We start from the raw sequence: 22,579 nt of genomic DNA on the forward strand, positions 1-22,579 counted from the left end.
GCTAAGCCGGAGTCTTTGGGGGATCCTCTTTACTCAGTGATGATAGCCCACATGTTACCAATATACCAATGAATATACCAATGAATTCAATGAGCCTTTTATAATTGTACTGTTACTACTGTTTTTTTGTCCTGACTATTTTGTGTTGGAGGCATCAAATTCAAAATGTGTTCATAATTACAAAATACATTTAAATTGGTCAACCAATTCTTTGTACTTTAGCCAGTTAAAAAAAGGCTCAACAATAAAGTTAACAATCCACAAATTCTTGTTTTATTGCATTTTATCCTATTTTGGAATTGGTGTTTGTAAATAGGTCCAGCAAGATTGTGGCTGCAATTGTCAAAGCATAAAAAATTTAATCAGATGCAAACTGTCTTATATTCATGATTCCATGGTCACGGGTCAGAGTTGTTAGTTGCTTTTGGTTCACCAACATGTTTAAATGCTGTTAACATGGCTCTAGTTTGACATGACTTTGTTTAGGCATCTCCCAGAACTAGAACTAATGAGAATGTTTAAAGGTTACTATAGTAAAAATGTACCATTAGTCTTCATCAAAAGATTTACTCTGACAGCATCTCCTTCATGTAAAATATAATGGATCTGCAGTAGGTTGTAAAGACATCACCCAAACACAGCTGTTCCCATGATGCTTTCACTTCCCATAAACCTGTAAAAGGTTTGAGGGGCCTTTTTAACTGGGGCTGTAAAGGGGGTTGGTCATTTCCTAAATGATTTCATTAACAAATTGTTCTCCATTCCCCCTAACCCCTCAATTTTTATTTCCCTGGCCTCTACTCTTTACCATCCCCCTCAGCCTGTTTCATTATTCATACACAAAGACTAATTTGGTTCCCCCATTATTCTGATCAATGATAAAAACAATATCAGTCAGTAATGAGATTACACCACAGCCATAAAATGAAACGGAGAAATGAGAAGCTTTAGCATCTCAATGTTTTATCTGAACATGCAGCACCAGCTCTTTTCTACCCGCTGTTTCAGAGAAGTCTCTTGAAGTTTTTATAATCTGTGCTATACACAGAAAACAAGTATTAAGAAAGCATATTACAGCACTGCTTTGAGCTTTAGTCAACTACAGGGGCTTTTGAACTGTGTTCCATTGATTCATAAACTCTTGTTCCAGAAAAGTTCAAACATTTTGTAAAATGCAGTAAATTCTCCACTTAATGATGTGCTGTACATTTACAGTTGGAGACAGATCTGAAATGCAGGCAAGCCAGTCAAGCACTTGTTCTCTGTGTCTACTAGCCATGTTGTTGTAGTGCATGCAGAATGAGGTCTGGCATAGTCATGCTGAAATAACCATGGGTTCTCCAGTAACCATGATGGCAGCATGTGTTTCTATAAAATCCTAAAATACGCCTCCAAGTCAGTGGAACCTTCACGCATATGCAAATCACCTATACCGTAGGCACTAATCCACTCCCATACCATGACAGATGTTATCTTTTGCACCTATTGTAAACAGTCAGGATTGTCCTTTTGTTTGCGTTTCTTTGAGTTTCAGGTTGCATTTCTTGATGCAATGGCAGACTGTGTTATGTGACAACGAATTTTAAAAGGAATTCCAAGCCCATGTGGCTATATTTAACACAGAGTTATAAGGTTTTCTCATACAGTACGACCTGAGGGCTTAAAGGTCATGCACATTCAGCAGTGTTTTTTTTGGTTGTTTGTTTGTTTTTTCATTTTCCCCAATTTTCCTCCCAGTCTAGTCAGATCTAATTACCCAATTTCCTCTCTACTGCTGCAGATTTCCACTTCTAACTAGGGAGAGCCGTGACTGCATCTTTTCACCTGCACGAGTTTATGTGGGGCTCGGTCTTGTGTACGGAGAGTCATTCACCGATCTCTATTATCCCCTGTCTCTGTTCAGACACCATTGATCAGCCAGCAGAGGCCGTATTTGCATCAGTTATGAGGAATCCCCTCCAGCATCCAACCTGACGGATGAGCCAATCATTGTCCATGTAGATGCCAAGCGTGCCGGTAGCAGAGTTAAGATTCAAACTCACGAGCTCAAAATGTCAGCTCTGGTGTGCTAGCGTGTTTTACCACTGCACCACCTCAGCGCCCTGGAGTTTCTGAATCTATCTATCTATCTATCTATCTATCTATCTATCTATCTATCTATCTATCTATCTATCTATCTATCTATCTATCTATCTATCTATCTATCCACCCATCTATCTAAATACCCATTTAATTATTTATTTATTTATACACACATCTTTTCATATTTTCTAACTGTGTATCTATAAATGTACCCATTTAAAGGCCACACATTTTGTCTACCTTTGGTACCATTTCTAAATAATAGCACACTAGTTACAAAAAGTGCTGTACATGCAGTAATCAACTTGCCACAACTTTTGCATAATAGCTGCATTATTTATTATATATTTAATGTCATTTAGTTGTTTTTAGTCCTTTGTCTGCCATTTATTAGTCCAAAGTCATTCAGTCATGTCCTTTGCTGTCCATTCTTCCTCCCTTTCCCAGCCCACCCCCTAATTCAGCCCTTACACACCATCCCACCCCCTACTGATAGTGAAGCAGCTGCCATGTCTCCTTTTCCAAAGATGCATCACCAACAACATCCTCTGGCATGTTTGGACTCAAGAAACAACATGCCCGCTCATTTTTCCCCAAGAGTCCATGCTGACTAATGCTTCTGCTTTCATTTATCTTCCAGCTTTCACATCAAACAGCTCACAGCTACTTTTAAAGCAGTATATTCTTGGAGAACATTCTGTTTCTCTTCTGCTAAACTGCTAAATTAAATCCATAACAGCGATGTTGGTCCCTAAGCAATCATGAACAGCAGTTGCAACATGGCCCCCACAGGTGTCAGCAGGAATTTACCCAGCAGGATTCATCACTTCATCAGGGAAAGGCAAGCTGAAAGCTTTATAGCCAAAGCCCACAGTAGTCCTGTGGCCAGACAGATTCTGGAGTGGGACAAGATGTACACCCACAATACACATTCAGCAGAATGCATAAGTTTTATTGGAGATTTCAAAACAACTAACAAGTTTAAAAGGTCAAATAGTGAGTGCTAAAATTAGCAATTGCAATGCTTGGTCCTATAACAGTCATATAACTTAAGGTTTTACAGGACTATGTGTGCACTTAATGGTCACTCTTGGTGATGTCCCTTTGTCCCAGGAGTCAATGTTTAATCAGCATAAATTACAATCTATTCTAAGCTAATAAATATAATCAACTAAGTCCTCTTAAACAATGGTTTTCAGCTTTGTGCCATCACAATGTGAGTAACATTTCTATCCCATTTTGTGGGAGGCGATCAAAGTGGATCAGATTTGAGCTGAGATTTTGAAACCATCTTGAAATGATAATCATGACTTCTGTCTCTGCTGAGAGCTATCACAGATGATGATTCAGTCACGTCCATATGCAGTGTGTTCCTTTTGACAAACACCCCAGAGAGAGGAGTGCTGATTCAGTATCGTGATCAGATTCATTAGAATATGAACGGGAAGCAGTGATTCCTACATCAGCACTCTTAGTCAGAGAACTTTGAGCTGTATGACCGCTGGTTTTGGGTTTCATTCACAGTAAAGGTAGACATCTGGACGTTTTGAGAGGCTGCATGAAGATCGGTTTTAGTTAGTTGTAGAAATGGTGATTTTTATTTGTGGTTTATCTAAAATGCTTATTTGTGGCTTATCTTCAAACATTAGTTTTACATCGATGACAAATTGGATTTATTATTATTATTGGTGAACTAAAGTGTTCAGTATTTTTTTTTTAAATTAATAAAGTAAAATCTAAAGATTATCTGTACCAGTTTAACATCAGAGCAAAAGCAGAAATGCTATTAAAGGTGCAATTACAATGTACAATTATGGCTTTATTGGTGACAAAGTGAACTATAGAAGCAGATCATGTTTTTCCCCACAGCTGTAATAATAAAACCTCCTCCACAGACTCAACACATTATACAAACTAACTACAAAATGCTGCTTTTCTTAGGAAAGATAAGGTGGATTAAATCAGATCAGAGCTATTGTACTGATGTAATCAGTAATGAATCAGAGTGTTGGTCTACACAGCTTTTCTCTCTGTCCTTTAAGATGCACAATACATAGGCAGAAATATAACAAAGCTTTTGTCCATAAATGTACACAGCACACTTATTTAAATAATTTAAATGAACAACTTCTGTTTAGATTTAGTTTAACCAATTTTACATTTAAAGAACAAATACTTTATTTACATCATTATAATTGCAAACAAAAAAGCGCCATATCATATACAGTAATAAAGTATAATACAGTAAATGTTATATTGTGTTTTATTTACTATGAAAGGCATGCGGTTTTTCTAAGTCCCAGATGTACGAGTTTGAATTTAGATAGACAGACAGACAGACAGATAGATAGATATATAGAGAGATAAATAGATACTTTATTGATCGCTTGCAGTAAATTTCTTTGTTACAGGAGCCCACATCATACAAACAACCTTTTACATACATACAACATCCACTAAAAATAGCAAAGCAGATATCCACTAAAACTTGGGTAAACTGGTTACATAATAAAATCCAGCATGCGTTTTTGCTTTAAAAGCCCTAGTTGCTAAATTCTTTTACAACAAAGAAAAATAGGGGCATATTAAAATGGTAAAATGGTTGTTGTCTTATGTTCTAGATGTACTAATTATACCAGTGGGACCCCTAAAAATATTGTGATGACTTCTGCTAAAAACAGTGCCATACGTGACCACACCAGGGACTCATACTTACTATTTTTTGTTTGTTTTGAGTTTTTAAACATTGAAAATTTTTATTTCTGTTTTTATTACTGCATGGCCAACTGTAGATAGGCACTATAGGTGGATAAACCTCTTAATTTATTTTACACAAGTGCATCAGTAAATTAAATTTCCTCTCTGCTAGATCTTCACAGACAACTGAAAGTGCTGTTTTTGAGGTCTAGGAGCAACAACAGCTCAGTGTTAGGCAAAAGCAAAATCACATAGCTGGATTGCTGATTGCTGAAGCACATAAATATGATCTTGGGTTCCAGCCCTCACTGTGTATAAATATGGACTCCTAGACCTTAGAGCCCCGGCCTCAAGCCCATACATCACTTTTGAGATTTAATGCCAGCTGGGAGCCAGGCCTTATTGCTTACAAGTTCCTGGCCGTACTATTGCTCTTGTGACTAAATAGAAGTGAATTCCCACAGCCCTCTTTTAAAATGACAATTGGAGGCTGTTATAGGGGAACCAAATCTATAGTAATGCTTTGGAATGAGGCTTGGGTGTCGGTTGTTCATGAACATTCAGCTAAATATCACAGCACCAAAGATACAAACCACTAATAACTGTTGTTTTGTGTTCAGTCATGTTACAGATGCACTATTCATCACCAAAACTGTAAGTATACTAGCAATTAATGACTGATCCTCGGACAGCTGTACCTGCCGACCCCCGAGCGTACACTACTTTCCTTGTGAACGATCCACGCTGTGTGTTAGTGTGAATAACTCACACCAAACACCTGTGTCCTGTTGCCATAGCAATGTGATGCAGTTTCGAGTGGGGTGAAGGTCGTGCCTGAGAGATCTCGGCGCGGCCCATGTTGGCTTAAATTTTAGTCACGGTGCGAGCACATCACAGCTCAATGAGTCTTGTTAATTAATCAACTAAACGCTTAAATTAGAAAGCACTGGAATTCTGCTGTTCATGTCTGTGTATTCATGTATGTTACACTCCTGATAAATTACCTTACGTTCAGCCCACATTAATTACCATTCATGTATAATTCAATGTGAATAAATAATTGGAAAAGGAATTTATAGAACGCCTTTACTTGTCATATATACATACACCAACTAGGCATAACATTATGACCACTGACAGGTGAAGTGAGTAACACTGATTATCTCTTCATCACGGCACCTGTTAGTAGGGGGGATATATTAGGCAGTAAGTGAACATTTTATCCTCAAAGTTGATGTTAGAAGCAGGAAAAATGAGCGTGTGAGCGAGTTTGACAAGGACCAAATCGTAATGGCTAGACGACTGGGTCAGAGCATCTCCAAAACTGCAGCTCTTGTGGAGTGTTCCCGGTCTGCAGTGGTCAGTATCTATCAAAAGTGGTCCAGGGAAGGAACAGTGGTAAACCGGCGACAGGGTCATGGGCGGCCAAGGCTCATTGATGCACGTGGGGAGTGAAGGCTGTCCCGTGTGGTCCGATCCAACAGACGAGCTACTGTAGCTCAAATTGCAGAAGAAGTTAATGCTGGTTCTGGTAGAAAGATGTCAGAATACACAGAGCATCACAGATTGTTGTGTATGGGGTTGCATAGCCGCAGACCAGTCAGTTAGGAAGGTGGTCATAATGTAATTCCTGATTGGTGTATACATGTGTACAGTACAACGAAATTCTTTCTTTGCATATCCCAGCTTGTTAGGAAGCTGGGGTCAGAGTGCAGGGTCAGCCATTGTATGCCGCCCCTGGAGCAGAGAAGGAACTTATTATTACTGATTTAATATAAGAAAGAAACATCTGTACATAGAGCATGATGTTTCAGTCTGATTCACAGCCACTCCAGCCACACAATCATCAGCCAAGAACCATGATGATAAACGCTCAGAGGAAAACACAACCTATAAAAACAAATGATGCAAAACTTCTGGCACTCATACGCTCTTGTGTAACCTACATAGACTGTATGATTAACCTGACCGTGGCTGCTGCAGTGTTCGTTATAGTGTTGTATTTCTCTTGGAAAAGATTGTTATGCACAGATAACGAATCAGGTGGCACATTGCCAGTCCACAAGTTACCACTTAAACCTGGCACACACACTGCCGTGGAATAAAAATGATCTGAATGTGGCTGCCAGAACATAACTTATCACAATTATAGAGATCGCATCTCAGCAATAACATAGACAAGGGCTGACATTATGTGTTCACTGGCACATCCATTTCCACATGCCACCACACCTCTTCTTTATGCTCATCAGCTTTTTATATGTTATTTCTAAAGGATTGAGTGTAAAAAGGCTAGTGTAGAAATTAAATCATTTATTTATTGTTAATAACTGCTTTATATTGGTCACCAATGAAGTTCTTCACAGATTTCTTATGCTATAAGAAGCCAGCAGGGCCATAGCAAAGGGCAGAGTGATAAAAATAAAATAAAATAAAATAAAATAAAATATAGAAATATTTTACATGGCTACAATAAAAAAAACCATTTACAACTCCAACACCATTTATTTTATTTCATTGCAGACAGCATAAACCCAAGATATTTCATGGTTTGTCTGGTAGTTGAAAGGTTTTCTCCCATTACCTAGTCATGCATCATAGTCAGTAGAGGAAGTTGTTAGTAAAAATATAGATCACAGCAGAATACAGATTTGCTTTTTATCCACTATCTACCGATGCACCTTTGTGCTACCTGAATAGTTTATTTTTGAAAGGAAACAGCTGAATGAACTCGGGAATAAATAAAACCAAGAGATCTGTGACTCTCACTCTCACTCACTGTCTTAACCGTTTATCCAATCAGAGTCGGGAAGGGGGCGGGGGGGCGCTGGAGCCTATCCCAGCTTTTCAAAGGGTGCAAGGCACACAGTAACACCCTGGACAGGGCGCCAGTCCATCGCAAGGCAGACACAAATACATACATACACACACACAAACATACACACACCCATCTACCTATAGGGCAATTCAGTGTCTCCAATTAACCTGACTGCATGTTTTTGGACTGTGGGAGGAAACCGGAGCACCCGGAGGAAACTCTCCCTGAACATGCAAACTCTGCACAGAAAGGACCCGAACCGCCCTGCTTGGGGATCAAACCCAGGACCTTCTTGCTGTGAGGTGACCGTGATAGATAGGCCACCGTGCCGCAGAGATCTGTGTCTATGAGTCTGAAATCTTTCATACAGTCACTGTATCAGTTGTTATTATGGGTAAACAAAGCTTCATTTAATCCTTGTAATACAGGCTTATTTGTGAAGCATATTGCTCTCATTTCAACGTGAATCAAATATGGCATCATTTGTGTGAAATAATTCATCCTTGCAGCTTCAGCAAGATATTAATAATAACCAGATGAAGATACAGTCGATTGTAAATGCTGCGTGCGCTGGTGTTGTATTACGCTCACACCCATGATCCACTATATCTATAAGCACTGGGCAGAGACGCAAGACAAGGATTTGGAATCATAGAAGTGGTTTAGTCCGTTCTACTCATCACAGGCGAGTTATGGCTAGTGACAAGCGCCATTGCTCACAGGGACACAAATGTCTCACCATATTCCTTTTTACTGTCATGCTGTATTACTGCACCCTCGCTGCGCCTAACACTGAGAAATGGCCTTGTTTGTGTTTCTGACATGTTTTATCAGCTTCTTCACACTGTACATTAGGGTAATGTGCATGCTTTCGTGTGTGTATGTGTCTGTGCATGTATGCACGGCCGGTGCTACACAGACATTTGTGAAGGAGGGTTGTGGACAAAACAGCTTGGTGGCGACCCTTAAACCACTGGAGCAGCTGAAAGAAAAAATTGAATTTTATGTCAGGGTAACACAGAGACAAATTAGGTTTGCGACCAACACAAGCGCAATATTAGTGTACAGTGGAGATAGACCAGTCTTAAAACCCAGAACAGACTTAGAAAGTGTGAGTGTGTGTATGCCTCAGTATGTCTCAGGAGCTGTTCTGTTCTTTTTATTTGTTTATGCATTTTTCCTTTTTCTCACAATCTAAACTTATCCAATGACCATGTTTATATCCATGTTTGCTGCATACCCCTACCCTGCCTGAGGAGAGTCGTACCTAACTAGTGCCCTTTTCGACACGTGTGTAGCTCCCTGCATGAGGCAGGTTCACACAGGGATCAGAATCGCTGTGTTACACACTGCTCTCCATTATTCACCATCTCTGTGCAGGTGACATAAACCAGCCAGCAGAGGTCGTACTTGCAGCAGTAATGAGAAATCCCTCTGACTCTCCCAACTGGCAGATGTTAGCCAATCGTGTCTGTGTGTAGGCGTCTGGCCAGCCGGTAGCAGAGCTGAGATTCAAACTCGCAACCTTGACATCTCAGCACTGGTATTCTAGCATGTTTTACCGCCATGTTGCTCTGTTCTCTGTTACGATTCACCATGCATTCTCTGTTCTAGCACCCAAATGGTGGAATGAACTTCCTCTGTCTGTCCGAACATCTGAGTCTCTTGCTGTCTTTAAAAAACGATTAAAAACCCACCTTTTTACTAAGCACTTAAGCTGACTTGTACTTATTTACTAACATTTTTTTCCATTTCCAAAAAAAACCAAAACACTTTGGTTCTAACAGGTTTCAGCAGATTTGTGTTCTTCGACTGTTGTTTACTTAAACTAGAGAAATGAAATGTTTACTATGGAAGCACTTCTGTAAGTCGCTCTGGATAAGAGCGTCTGCTAAATGCAGAAAATGTTAATGTAAATGCTTACTGTCATCAGCACCATGGTTCTTGTCATTGGTGTGTGTATGTGTATGTACGACTTACTGTTCTGTTCTAAAACACATTTACTGGTTCCTGTACAACATGGTTACTGTCACTGGCACCAGTCTGTGAGTTTGCAGTAAATAATTAAAGCTATATGTCGTGTTGCATCAACACACTTCACACTGAGATCTAATTAAGATCCCCCTCAGGGAGGTGACGGAGGCATTCTGCTCCAGTCTAATGGACGACCTGCTTGGGTTCACTAAGTTCCAAATGTGTGCATGCTTGTGTGTCCATGCAAATGGGGATCTGATTAGTCTTTTCCCACTAAATGTGCTGATAATTTCTCATAATGTGAAATGTGTGTTGAGACATCATGTAAAGAATAACCTCTTTGCACATCCATCCATTCACACATTTATCTTGCACTTGTGGATCACTTTATAATTTATATTTATAACAAATTACATCTCCATATGTACCCACAGACCCTGTTGTTGTAGTGTGTTGTTGTTATAATGCAGGTCTATCTATCTATCTATCTATCTATCTATCTATCTATCTATCTATCTATCTATCTATCTATCTATCCATCCATCCATCCATCCATCCATCCATCCATCCATCCATCCATCCATCCATCCATCCATCCATCCATCCATCCATCCATCTATCTATCTATCCATCTATCCATCTATCTTTATAACAGGAGAGTTTGGAGGGTACACCACACTACACATTGTTAGTCTCCATGAGGTAAAGACTGACAGATTAGTACAGATTTTTACCCATGCGTTCCATCACCTTCCTATTAATGACATTTTTAATGGTTTAGGAATAAAGGACTTTTGCCTATTCTTGCTTAATACAAGATTTAACTGCTCAACAGTCTGTGGTCACAGTTGTCTAATTCTCCACTTCATCAAAATCAAAAGTATTTTTGTTAGATCTTTACCAATTAAATGTGTGAAATATGTGGGTTGTTGGCCTAAACGTGCATGAATGTAATATGTGAGAAAGTATTTTACCATGCAAACAACAGTAATATTAAATCATAAATAATAAAGTCATGTTAAAAATAGCAAACATTGTCATTTTCTTTAGCTAACTTGGTAACAAGAACAAAATGAAACTCTAGGCTGCTGTTTACATCCCATCATGCTGAGTATCAAAAAGCAGGTGGTCTCCTTAGTGCTGGTCGTCTCCACGGTTTATCTTCTCAGGATCTAATAAAAACTAACAGTCCTGTTCCATTTCCAACCAGAACTATTGATTACATTTAGGCACTGAACGAATGAGATTAGTTCACCCTAATTTGATTCCTCTGGACAGGTACGAGTTACCCGAGGACAGCTCGGCTAATTGGCCAAGACAGATGCCGTTTACAAACAGCCACAATTGAAAAGGAAGTTTAATTGTTGTCTGTGCTCCAAAAGATTTACTGTGAAGGAAACAAGTATTTAACCACTTTTGTTTTTTATTTACTCAGTGCATAAATCCACTTCAGATTTAATCACAATTGCTTTTTAACTTATTTACAAAGAAGTATTAATAGAATTAATATAAAAAATTACTGTTCATCACCCGAGCACCTATAACTTTATTATCTTTTTATTTACTGACAATACATGTATGTAAATCAGGATTTTTTCATTATTAAATTATAGAATATCTATGATTTTATTACATTAGGTCAGGGTCACAGAGGGTCCAGCTCCGATCAAAAACACTGAGCACAATGCAGAAACACACACTGGCCATGGAGCTGATTTTAAATATACAATTATTCATTATCTGATGTTTATTAAACATTTTCTTATCAAACCCATGATTTTCTTTTCATTCTTTTATAACTTTAGACTATAATAAGGCTGCATGGGCGGCGGGGCCCCAAGGTTGATGCTGTTTAAGGCCTCATAGATCACAAATAGCCCAGGAACCTGTGCAGGTCACAGCTTACAATGGCTCCTGTTACCATGCCAACATTAATTCGTCTGTCTCCTCCAGTCTTGGCTTTTACGGCTTTATCAGTTTGAAGCAGTATCACTCCATCTCCTCAGCTCACCTCACTGGGCCCTGACCTCATTGTGACCTGCGTTTAATCTCTCGCCTCTGCACGGTATCAGGGCTCTTAATCACAGCAGGATCCTCTATTACACCCCTCTCTGCCCTCTGGCATCACTTCCTTTTTCTCTCCTCTGTTCTGCACATTTCACCTAACAGTATGTGGTCATTATATATTCAATTTGTACCTGCAGCAAATAAGCAAGTAAAATATCCATAGCTTTTTCTTCTGACACATTGGATTGAAGTTAATTGTGTTCAGCGGGAGACAGTAGGGAGGCTACCTGATGACAGCCTGCTCTTTATACGACTCTCTCAAGGACATTTCTACGTTTAGCCAGTTATTATTTCTGATTATTTTTTTCAATTCTCTTACAGGGTGTTGATGGAGAGCTTTTCGAATGACAGCCGGGACAGTGGTCATCACAGGCGGGATTCTAGCTACAGTAATCTTACTGTGCATCATTGCAGTACTGTGCTACTGTAGACTGCAGGTGAGTAAAACTAGAGCCAATAATATTAATAATTGTCCTATTCATTTCTTAAAATGACATTTAAAGATTAAAGTTTATTTGTGATGAGGCACATATTACTCATACAAATATTTCACTATAAAATATCAAATTAAAACTCATTAAAATGTTTAGACAAAACATGAAAAAACTACAGATAGACTGGTTTTTGATCTGAATGTAATGTAATTAGTAACCCTGGTACTGAAAATATGAGGAAAATATTAAAAAAAGAAGACTTCTTCCACTACCTGAGAGGTAACTAATCCTAGGGAATGATTGGCTCAGCTGAATTAAATGCTTGAGATGGGCTATAAACCAGTAAGATATCCAGGAGCTAAATCATTTAGTTCTAGTGATTACATGGTGAATCCACCCCCTACTATAGGATGCTAGCCATTTAGCAAAAGTCTGCCATGTCATACCATGTTTTCATTTGTAAACAGTAAATATTGGCACGGTTCTAACATGACCAGCAGTAGAAATGTAAACAAGTCGTCCTGGTTCTGTGTTTTAGAAGCTTATTATAAACAATAATCACATTGATCAAACAATTCTGCCTCACTGGTGTTTCTTGGTATTTTACCTTATTTGCAATACGAGAAGTGGTTCAGTATTGACCAGTGCACCTTAACTAGGTCAATAGCAGGACTGTGCAGGAACAGTGGAGGACTGCAATATTCTAAACTAGCCAAAGCTTATTTGAATTGACAACTGAGCAGCCAGCAGGCAGCGTATAGCAGACCGATCTAGAGGGTCTAAAAGTAAAGCGCTAGATTTTAAGCATCATGTTGGCGCTGTGGAATCATCTCTATTGGAATCCAAACTGGTCTAAGGGAGTAAGATAAGGTAGTGCTGATTGAAGGGTAAATCACAGGTATAGATGGGCTCAACAACGTCTGTTTTAATGTGTCTGGAGGAAACCCACAGAGACACAGGGAGAACATGCAAACTTTACAGAGAAAGGACCCGGACCGCTCCACCCCCAATGTGTATATAAGTGAGGAACATGTGTGTTTTGTCCTGTCCAGGTTGTACTGTCCGCAATCCTCCAGAAGAAATGCAGTTTATGAAAATTAATAATTATACTATGCAAATGTCATGCATTTTATCTAAGCCATAAAAATATACATTCATAACTGCAAATATGATATTAAGTCATTTTAAGCCTGTCTGTGTTCATTACATGGTGGAAATCACAGAGCTCTACAATAAACACAATTTCCCTTCCACCCCCCTTCTATCTCCATGCACTCTTTTTCCCTCACCCATGAAGCTGAGTCAGTAAAACCATCTCTGCCTAGTGATTAAAGTGTAATGCCATGTTTTAGTGGCCTTTTCTCATCTCACTGGGACATTAAGTGCTTCTTTCTCAGCGCAGCCCAGTGTCTTTACTTCTTACTATACTCCAGACTCCAAGTCACTCACTGTCACATATGCTCACACTTATGGCCTCAGTATTCAGGTTATGTGTCATGTTTACAAGAGCAAAATATTCCCGCTGATGGAACATGGCATGTTTTCAGATCTTTTATATACCAGACACATCAGGAGGCAGCTGACTAAGATTTACGTTACAGACAGTATTTGTCTACACATGTTTTCTATAGTTGAGCTACTGTACACAGTGCATATATCCACCTAAAATAATTATAGTTCAACAATTTGTGTTGCAACACCATTATTGTCAATTACAGCTTTAGAATTTGCAGCATTTTGGTTCAATTTTCATCCATTCTTTTAGCCAAATTGTTTTAAGTTTCTCAATTTAGAAATGAGGGACCTGCCCAAACAAGAACTAGCTCTACTGTTGTGACAAATGATAATTTAGGCAGTTCCCCAAAATGAATAAATGAATAAATACATTCACATTCACTTCAAAACTCCTTTGTTTATGCTGGTCATAACAACCAGTCGTAAGGTCCGTGTACCTTTGGTAATTCGTTTTTCACTTTAAATCCCAAAGTTGAAAAACAAGAAAACGGGTCGTTTTTCGTTTCAAAAACCAATACTGAAAAACGGGAAAACGGAGCGTTATTCGTTTTTCGTTTTAAGATCAAAAATCAAATAACAAATAAGCAGAAATTGAAAAACGGGTCGTATTTTAATTTTCCAAAATCAACATTTTTTATCAGTTCAACCAGAAATAAAAGTGCGAGCGCGTGCACGTGCTGATGTGCGTATACATGCATTTATACATTCATATAAAGTGTAAATCAGGTACAAGTGCTGAGAAGACGGAGCAGAAAGTCCTAATAACGTTACGCCGCGTCCCCTGTTTTATTACCGTATAGAACTCCATTCTGTAATAAGAACTAATCGTACATGTCACGGTGAAACTATTACAAATATATTTGATTGTTGTTGCTCCTTGTTTACTGCAGAGTTAGTTCGTGCAATTTTATTAATTTTTGGATGTTTACTGGCCGAGAACAAGAAATATTGAATCGCCTCGGTTAAGGATTCGAATCTTCGTACTGAATCAGGAATCACGAGTCCGAGATCTCAATTAACCCGGATCCTATGAGTCCTCTGATTGGCCCTGGCTCTGTGTGCATGGAAGACAAGTGATATTTGGATGTATTTTCATGCAGTAAATCAATCGCTATCAAGATGTCAGTACAAGTGACTCAAGTGAACCGAATCACATCACTGAGTGACTCAGACTAACCCGAGTCCATAAAATGAACCGAATCTATGTGACATGTACGATTAGTTATGCCTATATTACAGAACTGGATCCTATACGGTAATAATAATAATAATGATGTAAAAAATAATGCAGCATTCTTTTTTCTTAGAATAGCCCCCTATTTTTTTTAGGATAAATAGTTCTTGTGTGAATTACAAGGGCAGGAAAAAGTACGGCAGACACAAAAGTCAGAACAGGGGACGCGGCGTAACGTTATTATGACTTTTAGCTCCGTCTTCTCAGCACTTGTACCTGATTTACACTTTATATGAAGCGTGTACACGCACCTCAGCACGTGCACGCGCCCGCACTTTTATTTCTGGTTGAACTGATAAAAAATGTGGATTTTGGAAAATTAAAATACGACCCGTTTTTCAATTTCTGCTTATTTGTTATTTGATTTTTGATCTTAAAACGAAAAACGAATAACGCTCCGTTTTCTTGTCTTTCAACTTTGGGAATTAAAGTGGAAAACGAATTACCAAAGGTACACGGACCTCGTAACAACCCGTTTTTATTCTTACTGTCATTCTTTTCCTTTTCTATCCACTTTTCCCACTGCAGGTGTTTTGTTCCTTTTTGTGTTTTTGTTACTTTGTTTGTTTCTGTTATTTTGGCCACTTGCTTATTATTCCCATTGCCCTTTTAGTTTGTAGCCACATTAATGTTCTCCCTTGGTAAAGCATCCTGCATTTTGGGTATGCAGGTACTGGGCTGCACATGGTTCCTCAGTGACGACAGAGGTTCGACCTGCCCCATCATTTACATTTATGGCATTTAGCAGACACTTTTATCCAAAGCAACTTACAGTAATGTGACAGTATACAGTCTAAGCAATTGAGGGTTAAGGGCCTTGCTCAAGGGACCACCAGTGGCAACCTGGCAGTAGTGGGGCTTGAACCAGTGACCTTTCGATTACTAGTCCAGTACCTTAACCACTAGGCTACAACTGCACATTATAGACAGTTAATAGTATGTATAAGTAGTAAGTGTGGGACTGTATTCACAAAATGAAACATGCTGCAAGTAATGGTGCACAAGCATCAGCCACCAGTTTATAAACAATGATTGTAGTGGTTGTGTCTGTAATATAAAAGTTTTACCGGATATATGGGGTTTAATTTAATAATATCTGTCATTACTACTATTAGTAATAATAAAATTAAGCCCTGTAAACCACTACACAAAAGTTTTTCTATGCTGGTTCTTTCAGCTTTTATTCAACCAACCTCAGTAATGTTTTGTAACTTTACCTGGTTTAAGTGTTATACAGTGGGCAGCCCATGTTCAGTAACAAAAGCAGAGGCAAGTAGAGTTGATTTATTTTTATTATTACTGTTTCCAGCCCATTTGAGTTAAATTTGAGTGAACCCAACAATGATACAAAACTAATCAATGTTACAGTCGTCATTAATAGATGTACTTTAATCAACTGACTTAACTTGGTTTTGAAACTTAAATGCTGGCGGTGTGATGACCTACAGTGTGCTAAATGTGCTTTTATCACAGCTAATTTAGTGTTATTAGATGTGCCACACATCTAATGAGTGCAAATGTGCTAAGAATGTTGAGTGTAATCTGATTTTACTGATTTTGCAGCCTAACAGGCATTCTTGTTTTAAGGTCAGATAGCAAGCTCAATTACATCAAGCAACTGCAAATGTAATCATAACACATTAGCAGAATGTCTTACCAAAGGCTAGCTATAGCTTAATATTAAAACTGGTTACTATTTTTGTTACACAAGAGTGTAATTAATCTAACATTATAGAGATTAATACCTAAAATATTTTTATTGTTTATTTAGAACAAACAGATAAAGATTGAAGCGCTAGCTATCATTAGTGGACAGTTAAAAACTGACCTGTCATCTTACTCAGTATTATAATATGACAACCTTACAGAATTCTGTTGATGAGTGACACATGGGTAAAGCAATTAGTGGAACACTGAGCAGTTCTAAATTATAATGATCATTTGTCCACTTCTGCAAGTCTGTGGTGGCAGGAACCATCGTCTATGCTGTTGAGTGCTTGGGCAGCAGCATCAAGGCTAAGAAAACAAATAGACTTAATGCAAAGCTAGGTTTATGACTCAGCCCAGAGAGCAGAGACAGTGATGGAGAGAGGAGAATGCTGGCAAACGCCCAGCAGATCTCAATCTGCAGCAGCTTGCTGATGTTGCGGTGCAGGAGAACGCACTGTCATAGGGCTTTCATCCCTGTGGCAATCAGAAGGCCTGAGTCGAGCCCTGTTCAGCACTTACCCATCACCCATCTGCTCATGACTGGACACAAAATCTATGCTGAGAGTATGTTTGCCTTAATAGCACTAGAATATAGAAACCAGTATACAGTGGGGACAATAATTATTCAACTATGTATGGTTTTGTTGTTTAATATATCTTTTGATCCATATATCCACCTTAAATTTCCACAAAGAATTTTACAAATACTTACAAAGTACTTACAAATATGAACAAATAAAATGTATATGTGTATAGCAAGAAACAAAGAAATACTTATAAATAAATAGAAAATAAATTATATATAAAATTAATAATATATCACATTAAAAAAACACAAATTATAGTTCAACAATGTTTGTTGCAACACCATTATTGACAATTACAGCTTTTAAATATGTTTTTTTTGTATCATTGTGGTTCAATTTTCATCCATTCCTCTAGCCAAATTGTTTTAAGTTTCCCAAGTTAGAAGGGGGGGCCTATGATAAACTTTTTTTACAATGGGATTAAAGTCATTAGATTGGAAAGGCCATGCAAGCACCTTTACTTTTTTGTGCATTCTCCCGATTTTCCTCCCGATTTAGCGCAGTCAATTTTGTCTTCCGCTGCTGAGGGATACTCGATTACATCCGAGGAGAGCACACCTCTTTTGACACGTCTACAGCTGCTCACACCTCTTCTGATACGTGTACAGCCCTCCTCTTCTCACCCCTGCATTCTACACAGGTGTCTCTTCCAACAATCAGGGTCCTTACACAGCTAATGAAGATCCCCCCGGACAGTCCGGTCGTCCCGCCCTAGCAGATATGGTGGCCAATTAGTATATGCTGCAGGCACTGCCAATTATGCCCGCCAGATGGCACCCAGCTGACCGGTGGCAATGAACCGAGTTTCGAACCAAGGAGTTTAGAATCTCGGCGGTGGTGTGCTAGCGGAATATCCTGCTGCGCCACCTGGGCGCCAGCACCTCTGCTTTTATATTAAATTACTTGGACAATAAAATTAAATTCTCCTTTAATATGTCTTGGTTCATCACTACATTCATGTTTTTCTTTAATGAAGTGTAATGACCCAGTACCAACAAAAAGTCAGTCTCATTTCATAAATGTTACACCTCCATACTTCTTGAAATCATTTCAGCCCAATTATGAAGAGCTAAATAAACCAAAAAGTTATATTTTGGGTGTAGAAACAGAGATGATTGCAGTGCAGTTAATTGGTTATTTAACTCTATGTAAATGTTCCTTCTGTTAATGTCAAGTCATACTGTAACTCTTTTTGAGTAATTTTGGGCTTCTTTCTTAAATCAGTAGTCTGAATGCATGTTGTAAAACCTTGTGTTGTGCACCTGCTGAGGAACGATTACTGATGGTTCATTTAACTTCCATTGGCAGTAGGGGTGTGCTATATCGTATCGTTCACGATAATACCGATATAATTTTCAAACGATACAAAAAGTACGATATCGGGATAAAAGCTATATTCTGCGTACTTTACGTAATGACGTCACACAGCTACGCAAATGGCGTACGTTCGTTACGTGGGTCATTTGGGTACAGTAACGAGTATGGCAGAACGCGGCTCTGCGGTGGAGGAGCTCGTTCCAAAAACTCCAAATCCACCATAAATTAATCTTTGGCAACCCAAACCCGCCGGCAACTTTTTTGCGAAAGTATTTCTGCACGCAGGTTTACACAGGGACGCAATTCAACCGAGCACCTCCACCAACCAGTGCAGGAATACTCTCAACAATAATGTCAACCACCAACACAGATGTAGTACTACTATTACTTAGTACTAATACTACTACTGTACTTAGTAGTAATTGTGGCGCGCTACGAGTAAAGGCCCACCGGGCTCTGCGCGTTCCAGTGTTGCCAGGTTGGGCGGTTATCCGCCAAACAATTTAATAGCAGTTAAATAACACTTCTATTTAAAAGAAAATATTCCGTTTTAAAAAGCTCCAGCATTGTAGAAGGCTATTAAAAGTAAAGTCAATTTTCAATGCTCATTTGGCTTAATAGTGTTGGTCAGTCTGTATCATATTGTTAAAAGAAAATTAAAATGTGTTTTCCATGCATTCACACTGGCATGTTCTGGGGTTCAACTGAGTGTCATAATTACACACAAGTTAGCAGCCAAATGATCAAGTATTGCAAAGGAATATCTTTGAAATTCTTTCTCATAATGTTAAGGTTATAGGCTATATTTTCTTTTGTTTTTTTTTACTTGTCAGTGAAAATAGAAAGAGAAAAAAAGCTTATTATTAGTATGCAGGTATTCGTGATGTAATTCTACATGGCACTCACTGCCTGTATAGGTAAATAAATGAGTGACCACATAAAAAAAAGTATCAGTTTCTGTGCGACCCCTGTGTGAGCAATGGTCTCAGTCTGGCCACCACTATGAAAATCGTCTGACTTCGCCATTACATTATGTTACATTATTTTTACTGGAAAGACAAAATAAAGAAAAGTGTGTGTAATTCTTACATACTTCCTACATTTTTTTACAATGTGTTAACTTATATTAATTCTAAATAAAACCTGAACATTATATTTTTTTTGCAATAGTGTTTTCTCGAAATAAATAAAATATTTTTCAGTGTTTTGTTATATCGCCAAAAATATCGTTATCGCAAAAATAACCTGATATTATTTTAGGGCCATATCGCCCACCCCTAATTGGCAGATTATTTAATGAATTGTACTGACAGGAATGTTAAAGGTGTTTGTTGTGGCTCTGTAGTTTTTCCCATTAAAATGTTGTTTAATAATTAAAATAAGCTCATTTACCACATTATATACTCAAACAGTATTTCATCTAATCTCATGTCCCTATTTAATCCTAATTTTGGTGCTATGTGGTGTACAACAATATGCTCAATTTTGTAGCAAAATAATGCAAACTAAATTTACAAACTAAACATTTGAAGGCATATTCTGTCAGAGATAGTGAGCTTGTGTGGCTTAATGGTAAGAGCCAGCAGTGCCTGAGTCCTGAGGCTTCGAATCCTAAGCCAGGTTCAAAAATACAGACGGTGCATGGCACTGAGTGAAGCTAGTCATTAAGGGGGGATGTATTAGTGTACCCTTAATGCTGGTCTCAAGCCTGCATAAATTGGAGGTCAGGAATTGCGTGAGGAAGGGCATCCGGTGTAAAAACTACACCAAATCAAATAACTCCTAATGAGAGCAGCTGAAAGAAATCATAGTCACGTTCTGTCATAAAATATGTTTTGATAATGCGGTATACACAGTACAATTACATTATTGTTTTATTTTATTTCATCTATTTAACCCAAATAATATATAGAACATTTTATATATTTAAAAAATGTTAAATATATTTTTAAAAATTGTTTCAATATAACTCATACTTTAAATCGTGTTTAGATAATAATTTAGGTAATAATCATTAGATATTGATTTACATAATGATTTTTTACCTAAATCACTATATATGGGATTTTTGGAGTCTATTACATCCAGCTATTGATAACAGCTAATGATAGATAGTGTCTCCTGCTTACAAAATATATTCTATATATTGGTCTCCAGTAGCTGAACAAGGACAAAAGAAAAAAGAACTAATACAAATGTACAATGTGCATGTATACAATATACAAAATACAAGAAAATGCAAAAAAAATGTGCAATTGTGTATTTACTTTGGCTTAAAATATAACTAAAAATTGCAGCAGTAGTCTATATATTCTTATTAACAATATATACAAATATATGTATTACCCATACACATTATGATAATCAAGATATATATAGGTATAGATATTTATATATATACTGTATATTCTTATCACAAGCACTCTACTCTGACCTTCAGGGAAAATCATCACAATCTTCATTTACATTTATGGCATTTGGCAGATATTTTTATCCAAAGTGATTTAAAGTTGTGAGCAAATACAGTGCAACAGTGGCAGTGGTGGGGCTTAAACCAGTAACCTTTAGATCAGTAGGCCAGTATGTCAACCACTAAGCTACCCCTGCCTTAATAATCGAATTACTTTAATCTTAATGTTGACGTATTTGTGTTAATATTTCTGTCAAGACAAACAGTCTGATGTAAAATGTCATCCACTTTATTAATGCGAGCATTTGTTATGTCAACAGGTACAGAAATAGATTCATGTTTCTGGGCTCACAGGGGGTCTAGGTTGTATTTTGTAATTTTCCTTTTCTCTGTGTGTGTGTCTCAGTACTATTGTTGCAAAAAAGAGGAGTCCGAGTCGGAGGAGGAGGAGCCAGACTTTGCCGTCACATCCCGCTTGCCGCCTGTGCACTCTAATCACAACATCCTGGCTCCTGCAGTGCCCACGGCGCCCACACCCAATGGGCCTGCCCTTTTCACGCCACCACCGGCACGCAAACTGACCCGCTCACAGACGTTCTGCCCGTCCTGCACTCACTACGACATGCCGTTCTACCTGCAGCAGCCGGACGGTCTGCGAAACGGTGGTGAACGTCTCAGCTACCGAGGCATTCAGCAGCAAGCACTGGAGCTGCCCACGCCGCTGCCCACGCTGCTGCCCAACCACCACAAGCTCAACCTTAACCGGGCAGTCACCATGAGGCAGATGTTCACACGTAGCTGCAGCATCAGCACTGATGTCTAGCATCCAGCCCTCTCCCCCTGCAGGCTTGGAGGACTAAGTGCAAGTGAACTGACTATAAATAACTGTTAATCCGTGCAGCAACATTTAATAAAGGAAGATCTACACTTGTTTTGGAAACTGCTCTTTTAAAATAGCAAAGTAAATTACTTCATGCTGCAAGTCATTTTGAGAGAAAGCAGACGAGCTGGCAAATTGTGAACAGTTTAACATTTAATACTACTAAGCAACATTTTTAATTTATCTCTGTTGTGAAGGTGTATGGAAAAAGCATTTAGTGCTTTGTTAAGAAATTAAGATATGTCTAAGAAAGGGCTTTGGAAGGTTTCCACATAATACTTTTATTTTACTGATAAAGAGTTTTACAAATTAAAACTGCACTTTTTGTACATACAATTTAACTTTGTATTGTCAGTGTATGGCTTACGTAACAGTTAATATTTCAGGTTAGCATATGAGCCCTTATGAAAAACCTACAGTTAAATACTTGTTAAATAACTAAATGAACATAGATATATAAATTACATATTCCAAGTAACTATGTAACTACTCTGAATAAAATGGTATTTTTAATTGCTACCAGTCCCAGCTCACTAGCTTAGTGTCCTGTATTGCACAACAGCTGCCAGTGTGGGAGGGTAAGGGCTAGCATGTGTTTACTTTAAGATACATAAAACCAGACACCACATTTTTTTAAATCTGCAGTTTGTTATATGGCAGCTGAATGCACTGGTGGGGTGGATAACAGGAAGTGCCCAATAATACATAATAGTTTATACATCATAGTTGGATCAGCTGGTGTCAGCTCTTTGACTGGCGAGACATGAATGACGTCCTGAGTGCAGAGACAACCATGCTCTATTGAACTCACGGTCAAAGATGGCTGTGGCTTTTTTGGGGTTTGAACTCGCGTT

General features: G+C 38.3%; 1 protein-coding gene across 1 annotated transcript; it reads left to right on the forward strand.

The window, feature by feature from the left end:
- The first annotated feature begins 11,982 nt into the window (after positions 1–11,982).
- Positions 11,983–21,709, forward strand: fam163ba (family with sequence similarity 163 member B, genome duplicate a). Its single transcript, XM_063014480.1, has 2 exons — positions 11,983–12,075; positions 21,252–21,709. The coding sequence occupies exons 1-2, from the start codon at positions 11,983–11,985 to the stop codon at positions 21,666–21,668; spliced, it is 510 nt and encodes a 169-aa protein (XP_062870550.1). The 3' UTR covers positions 21,669–21,709.
- Positions 21,710–22,579: the final 870 nt, after the last annotated feature.

The sequence above is a fragment of the Trichomycterus rosablanca genome, chromosome 18 (genome assembly GCF_030014385.1).
Source record: "Trichomycterus rosablanca isolate fTriRos1 chromosome 18, fTriRos1.hap1, whole genome shotgun sequence".
NCBI classification, from domain to species: Eukaryota; Metazoa; Chordata; class Actinopteri; order Siluriformes; family Trichomycteridae; genus Trichomycterus; species Trichomycterus rosablanca.

Excerpts from the sequence above, each read along its gene's own strand:
- fam163ba (XM_063014480.1), top strand. The coding sequence starts at position 11,983 with ATGACAGCCGGGACAGTGGTCATCACAGGCGGGATTCTAGCTACAGTA. Across the intron at positions 12,076-21,251 it reads TGTGCTACTGTAGACTGCAG|TACTATTGTTGCAAAAAAGA; the intron begins GTGAGTAAAACT and ends TGTGTGTCTCAG.